Below are 7,483 nucleotides of genomic sequence, written 5' to 3' on the forward strand. Positions count from 1 at the left end.
TCTCTTGGGTGTGTGCATTTACAATAAGACATCGGGATAGGTAAACAAGCCGAGAAAACCTCTGAGCCCGTGGAAATTCACATATTTATGTAACACTACTTGAAAACATGTTTGATGTAGAAATCGACAGTCGAGTGCGGTTCGAAGTGCCGTGGGAACTCGTGGGTGTGTATTTTATATTGTTCAAAAGGAAGACTTAGATTTCGCTTGACACGTAAAGATGTGCGTGATGTCTGGGGTGTTGATAACAGATTTGACCGACGTCTCTGCGCATTCAACAGCGCCATAGCAACGTTAGAGCCAAGGGCGCAAAACAACGTCATTGGCTGAACTTAAGTCAAATGTACGGAACCGTGACAACGGCAGAGTTTTAGACAACGGCTGTGTCTCAAATCATTCACTCGTTCACTACTCATCTACTCACTATCTAAGGAGTTCGATGTAGAGGACTGTAGGCTATAGTGAGTTCATCGGCATAATGACAAAAACACTTTCGTACACTACTCGGGTCATTTTCTCTGCGCTGTCAATCACGTCATTGCCGTCCCAAAATTAAAACGTACCAGATCAACGTCCAATCCCCTCACGTCCCTCTGCCAGTTTTCTTTTCAGCGCAGTGTATGATGGTATCTAGTGCTTGGTTCGTGACCATCGGTTGTACTCTACTTTTCAGAATGCATTGTGGGTTACTTTGAGTCCACTATATAGGGTACAGTACAATAGTTCTCACTATACATTCGGACAGACCTACAAAATGGCGAACTCACTATATAGTGGACCACATAGTGAGTAGTGAGCGATCTCGGACACAGTCAATGACAGCTAGACTTGTGACAACAGTTGATTTTTACCCATTGGCTAAGGACCATGGCAACCGCAGAACTTTATTCAGTTGTATAGTATCTTAGCAACTGTAGAACTGAGGTTAAAAGTATAACATTCCTTAACATATAAAGCAGTAGAACTACATCTCTGCTTTAGACTTGCATCTCGAAATTCAACTAGTGCAAATTTCTTGACAAACTGGATCTAAAACGACTGATGGTCCATGCATAATCTGGCCATCTGTAAAATGCCATGGGTCTTAGACAAAACAAAAAAGAAAGCGTGAAATTCAAGCCTCAGGAGTGAAAACAGGCCCCTAAGCCTTTTCAGAGTGTCAGTACTGTGCCAGTTATGAAATGGGATATAGCTCTTAGTTTCTTTTACTTTAACTTAGTGTTGTCCGCACAGGACTACTTACTGATGAAATAAGACGATGTGTAATTGAGACACCAATGCAGTGACACCAGATAGAGAATCTTTCAGACTGTATCCACTCCTTTCCTTAATTAACTCTGGTCTGAATGTGATTTGCTTACTAGCTGAGGACAAAAGGTCAGAATCCCCATCTGAACTTTTCCCCTTATCCACTCTTCAGAGATCATGTCTGGACTATATTTACATTTAAGGAAACAGATAAGTTAATCATTAAAGCAGGAAGCTTTTAAATGTGTGTGATGTGAAGCTATTTTGGTTGAATGTGAACAAAATGCTTTTTTTTTTTTTTAACTTGGCATTCAGTTTCCAGAGAATGACAGTTTGAATACAGCTCTGTTGTATTCTTTTGTAGCTGGTTTTCTGGTTTAGGAATCTCAGTCTAAACCTTTAATTTTGGCATCCTGTCGCTTTCTACCTCGCCACATAAACAGAGGGCGATTTCCACCCCATGACACAGATGTGTACGTTTTGCAGCCAATCAGAAACCAGACCCGTAACAAAATCCAACTGGATCTTTTGGGCGCGAGAGTCTGAGACACGCAGTCCTGATTCAGGACGTGTGACGTTCAACTCCACGGTAACCAGATAACGCTTACTAATCAATATAGCATGATGTCTGCGCTTCTTAAATTAACCGAAGGCAGATACAGACGGCGGAGAAATCCGGGTCTGTTACATCACACGTATCTTCTTATCCATCTGCCATTACCATTCATTTTGACATTCAGGAACCAGACACAACGCCTCGTGACGGAGTTATTCATCTGTCCGCGCAATCAGGAAAGATTACAGAGGTAAAAATGCAGTGGGCGTGATCATTCAAATAAACGCGAGATAGACAAGTCAAGCGCACAAACGTCGTTTGAGATTTGTTTTGTGTCACGCAGATACAAAAAAGAACAACAACAACAAAAGCAGCTTTGAGAACGACAGTTAAATTCTAAATTGCAGTCAATCGACATTCTTCTCAGGATCGAACATCCAGTATTGTTTTTACTATTGAATTGTCCCGGGACGGTTTATCCCTCTCTCTCTCACACACACACACACATACACACGCGCAAAAGACCTTGGCTAAAACCCAAGGTTTACTGTATTGGGCAACTTAGTTTGATCAACAAAAGACACACCCATGGCCTTAAGTTACAGTATTATTGCGTGTGTGTGTGTGTTTGTGGTGCCTGGACTTCTGTGTTATATCATCCACATGTACATTCAGAAACTGGAGCCTGTGTTTTGTGTGCGTGCATGGTCGTACTGGTTATTACTCCCAGTTTAAAACGCCAGTGTGTTTGGATGGCTCTAATCAGCATACTCTTTGAGAAACCTGCTGTTGGACTATTACTCTGAACGAGTTGGAGTTCTTTTCCTCTGTGTTTATGTAAGTCAGGATCACTTAACCTGTCTGTCTACATTTTTCTAAATTACACACACACACACAGATGCCTTGTTGGCATATATATCTATATGACGTGTCTTAACAATCATTCAGCGTTATTATTAAGAGAAAATTCATTCATTTGAATACCAACAATCAGTTTGTGTACAGTAAACTTGCATCAACCACACTGATCTGTTATGTTTCCCGTTTGTTCAAAAATACCCAATATTGCCATAAAACCAATCTTTAATAATAAGTAAACAGCTACAAATGCTGCATTTAAAACATGTTTTTAAATGTCTTGTAACTCCACATGAGTGGCATGACAGCACCGAAATCCCTGTAGATACACACACACACACAATGAAACAGGTACAGACCTAAGTCCATGGACATACACATTTAAACATACAGCCCTTCCTGCCCAGCCGTATATTGTCTTACCTTTGTGTGTGTGTGTGTGTTTTGATTTCTCGTTGAGGAACCGTTTGAGTTGTCACAGCGCTGTTATTCCTCTAACTCCTGTGTGTGTGTCTCTGTCTTCATGTAAAAGTCCCCTCATCGCAGACACTCCTCAGAGAGACGTTATTGTCAATGCGCCATATTCGGCTTTTGTCTGGGAGCGTTATTCTTTCTCCCCTCTCTCCTTCTGTGTGCGTGCGTGTGTGCGTGCGTGTGTTTGTGTATGTGAGTAAGTGTGTGTCTGCCAGGATCCCGGTCAGGTGAGCTTATCTGTTTGTCTAGGTCACACCTCTGAGCTTTGACAAGCCACGCCCTCTTCTTCATCTGCCCTCCATCTCTCCTTTCTCTCTCTCTCTCTTTTTTCCTGTGATCTGAGAGAATTGTGTTTACAACGTGTGTATATAAGAGAGTCATTCTGTGTTTTAATCTCTCTAATGTTTTCTTTTTCATCTTTTTCTGGAATCTTCCTTTGGCTCTTTTTTTGTTCCTGCCTGTTCTACCCCCTGACGGGTGTTTTCTTTCTGTTGTCAGTAAACGAGAAGACCCCCTCCTCCTCTCTCCCTCTTTCTTCTTTGTCCCTCAAACTGGTCTCTCCACTTTTTTTTCTTTCTTTTTCTATTTTTTATGCTTCTCTTCCTCCTTCAACACCTGACATGATATTCCGCTCTCTTCCAATCTCTTGCTTTTCTTGTCTTTCTATCTCTCTTTTTCAGGACTTCAAGTTCCCGACACAGCTGAATCAAGACAAAAACTGTCTGAGAATAGCTACAACACAAACAATATCTTTATAAGACAACACAAAGTAAATGTTACGAGATGAAAATGCCACTGCACGTAATCGCTATTTACACTCTTTATTACTGACATATATTCAGAAACAAAGAGAAATCTTTAAAAACAGAAACAGACAGAATTTCACATTTTGGCAGTTGGCTTGTAGGGCTGTGGCCCCACCCACTTTTCTCCTGAAAGACAAATGGAAGCATTTGATTGGACAGAAAACACAAACTTGCAAGATGCAACTAAGATTAATCAGTGATTCTGTGTATGGATCACAATTCTACCCAAAAATAGTATCAAACAATAATCAGATGACAATACTGGGGAAGAAAACTGCCATTTGAAATTTACAACGGAATCGTATGCGCACAACTGACATTCTTGCATAATGTAACTGATGTGCAAATCTAAAGAAAAGATAGAGATTATTCATTTTCATTCATAATGTATATGAGAAGAATGATTAAAAAAAATCTCACCAATGCAATGAGCCATCAGCTCAAATCTGTCAGAGCCAAAAAACATTTCAGCTTTTCCATTTACATGACACACAGTCATAGGGAAACCAAATGCCTGGAGAGAGAGAGAGAGAGAGAGAGAAGGAGACAGAGAGAAAGAGAGAGAGAGGGGGGGGGGGGAAGAAGGGTTATGTTGTTTTTTGGTGTCAGCCTTTCATTCAGTTGTCTATACCTTTATCAAATTCGGAAAAAGACAGAGAGATAGGGAGAAGAAGCTGACCCCACGGTCCAGTGCTTCCTGGGTGACGCTCTTCAACTTGTCTTTGATTGGCTGAGACTTGGCCATAGCGAGCAGCTCCTCTATCTCACTGGACGAAAGACCCGCCTTAAGCCCCGCCTACAACATAATATATAATGTACGTAAATAAACATATTCAGTCTTAAAAATAAATAAAAACATTTAAAGCAGTTAATCAAACTAAAACTAAACCATGTCCATTTTACCTCATTTAACTTCTGAGTTTTGCCATAACTATGCCCTTCGTAGGATGTGCCAGAATGGTATATGTGAGTCATTATTAAACATTAGATGTTTATGTGTAAACTGTGTCTTTTGTCCCTGAGGTCGTTTGAGGTCGTTGTGACACCTCGGACAGCGATGCAGGCTGGGTAATGTCCTGATCCACACTCCATATTCTCCTCCAGAGTTCTCTGGACACCTTCTCCACCTTCACGTCTCCATCCTTCTCCTTTTCGGCCACTGCCATCACAAACCGCATCGCTGCCAGAGAGCCTGGAAGAGAGAGAGAAAGAGAGAAGGAGAGAGAGAGAGAAAGAGGGGGGTGGGGTGATTGACTTTCATTCTAGTAAATCCTTTACTTCCATATTTTCAGGAACAAGGATTCTGACACTCAAGGAGGGTGACTATAGGTGCTGTTGTGATGTCACAGAAGGAGGAGGGGCCAGAATGACACACCAATCACGGGGTAAGGAAGGAAGAAGGAAATGGTTTACCAGAATAATAGTTATCTGAAGTTCTCATCATAAAACACTGCAAGTGTTCCTGACAGGGATATAACATTCTTGCAACTAATCTTCCGTTTCTTAAAACACGCGCACGCACACGCGCACACAACCTCTCTTATGAGTTTCACTGTTTTAACTTGCCTCATATTTACAATTTAGCATTTAGCAGACGCTTTTAGCCAAAGCGACTTAAAATCAGTGCATCAGTCGGATTCCTAGTCCACTTCCTATTTGAGTGGACTAGGTCTACTAGTGTGTAGGGTTTTTTTTTTCTTTCTTTTTTTTTTAAGAGACAGAGAACTGAGAATAAAGCACCTTTCTTAAACATGGCCTCAAATGGATCTGCAGGCTGCACCAAAGGGACGCTGAAGTACTGAGCCAGACGGGTGAGATCTGTGGTCATGTACATGCCCTTATTGGGAACCATGGCAGGAGGCTTGTTACCTGGGAAACGAAAACACCCTCATTACTTGGGCCACAGGATTGAAGAAGAGGCGAGAGGGCAGGATGACCTCGATCACACGGAACAATCGGCTGGACTCTGAGAAGCGTATCATCATTGGCTATTGTGACATCACAGTTTTCTCCTCCCCCTGTACTCTACAAATGTCAATCAAACCGTCAGGGGACCGCAACGCAACAATGATTGTTCTCTTAACTCTAACAACAGTATCATCGAACAGGAGACAAAAAAAAATCTCTTGTAACAACTTGTAAACACTTCCTACGGTAGAAAATCCTCTAACCTTGTGATTCTAAACAATATAATACGTAACAATCCGTAATATTAATGATACTACGCAATTATACTACATACTACGTAATATTAACTATCGACGGACCGAGACGTGAAAATAGCATTTTAGTTTTAGGATGTAAAAAATACTGGCTGTATATACCTGATCCCTGCATGATTCCACCCAAAAAAGCGGGTCGAAGTTTGAGGTCAATATTCCACACATTTCTGTACCGACAAAGCACCTGAGAACCAACCAAGAAAGAACAAACACAGCTATAAACGAGTGAAACATCTCAACCAGCGGAACTAACTCAAAGGAAACGTGCATGAGTCATTCACCTCGAAAGCCAGCCAGGAGTACGGAGAGACAACGTCGTAGAAAAGTTCGACCAGTTTTTTGGAGCTTGACATCTGTTTAAGAGAAAGAGACGAAACATTTAGCTGCATTGACAACAATCGTGCATGGATGCACTGTTATTAACGAATGCTAATATTTCTCGCAAAACTGTAAGATTCACTGAACTTTTTAGATAGCGGAGCATCTGTGCAAAAGAGTTCTGCGTAGTTAAGCTGGACAGCGATCTTTAATCCCTAGTTCGCTCAAGGGGAAAAACTGTGTCAAAGTTGAACAGACCTTCAAATGTTGCACTGGAACTTATGTGCACAGTTGTATATCACAAGAACTTGTTAGATATTTTCCAGATGTTGTTGCCTGTTGTTTGTTACTCGTTCACAGGACGGGTCGATATTAATATACAAATGTCAAATATATCAATGTTTCGTAGACACTACACACAAGAATAGGCAACTACAAATACTACTTTTCTTCGTCTTGTATGCGTATAAGGAACCTGCAGCGGCTTCGCTTAAACGTGCAACCCTGCCCCCTAGCGCAGCGGCATGAATAGCGCAATCGTTTTTGAGTGCATCTCTCTGGCTTCTCCCTCTTGGGCGTTGAGACAAGATTTTGGAAACTTAGGTTATGTGGATTTTTAACGGTCTCATATTTTTTTTATCTAAATTTATATTCCTGTCTTTAACAACCACTGAGTTGCCAAATTTACGTTAAGCGTCCCTGTAGAGTACAGTGACATATATTTAAGCACACGCGTACGCACGCGCGCCCACCCAATGCTTGCAGAGAGTCAATAAAACAGAGCGAAAGCAGCAGCTCCCTAAAAGTCTTTAAGGACGGCACAGACGTTTGTACCTTTTAACTTCTGATACACTCAGTTGCATGTAACATAAAATGTATTTGTACATCTTTTTGATTAATTTGAGCTTCGGTAAGTCTTTTTTGCAAATCTAAGAATGGCTCTTCTTTTTAATGTGTTATTATTAGTATTATTATTATTATTATTGTTGTTGTTGTTGCTC

At 41.1% G+C, this 7,483-nt stretch overlaps 1 protein-coding gene across 2 annotated transcripts; it reads right to left on the bottom strand.

Annotated features, from left to right (window-relative positions):
• Positions 1 to 3,941: 3,941 nt before the first annotated feature.
• LOC115820293 (glutathione S-transferase kappa 1) lies at positions 3,942 to 6,937 on the bottom strand. 2 transcript variants are annotated; one of them, XM_030783816.1, is made up of 8 exons: positions 6,741 to 6,937; positions 6,446 to 6,517; positions 6,267 to 6,348; positions 5,683 to 5,811; positions 4,989 to 5,134; positions 4,622 to 4,738; positions 4,363 to 4,456; positions 3,942 to 4,068 (listed from the first exon to the last, which is right to left on the bottom strand). In XM_030783816.1, exons 2-8 carry the CDS (start codon positions 6,515 to 6,517, stop codon positions 4,019 to 4,021), a joined length of 690 nt encoding a protein of 229 aa, XP_030639676.1. In that variant the 5' UTR covers positions 6,741 to 6,937; the 3' UTR covers positions 3,942 to 4,018. The 2 variants fall into 2 exon arrangements, with proteins under 2 accessions (XP_030639676.1, XP_030639677.1); XM_030783817.1 differs by lacking the exon at positions 6,741 to 6,937 and adding an exon at positions 6,630 to 6,694.
• Positions 6,938 to 7,483: the final 546 nt, after the last annotated feature.

Source organism: Chanos chanos, chromosome 9 (genome assembly GCF_902362185.1).
Source record: "Chanos chanos chromosome 9, fChaCha1.1, whole genome shotgun sequence".
NCBI classification, from domain to species: Eukaryota; Metazoa; Chordata; class Actinopteri; order Gonorynchiformes; family Chanidae; genus Chanos; species Chanos chanos.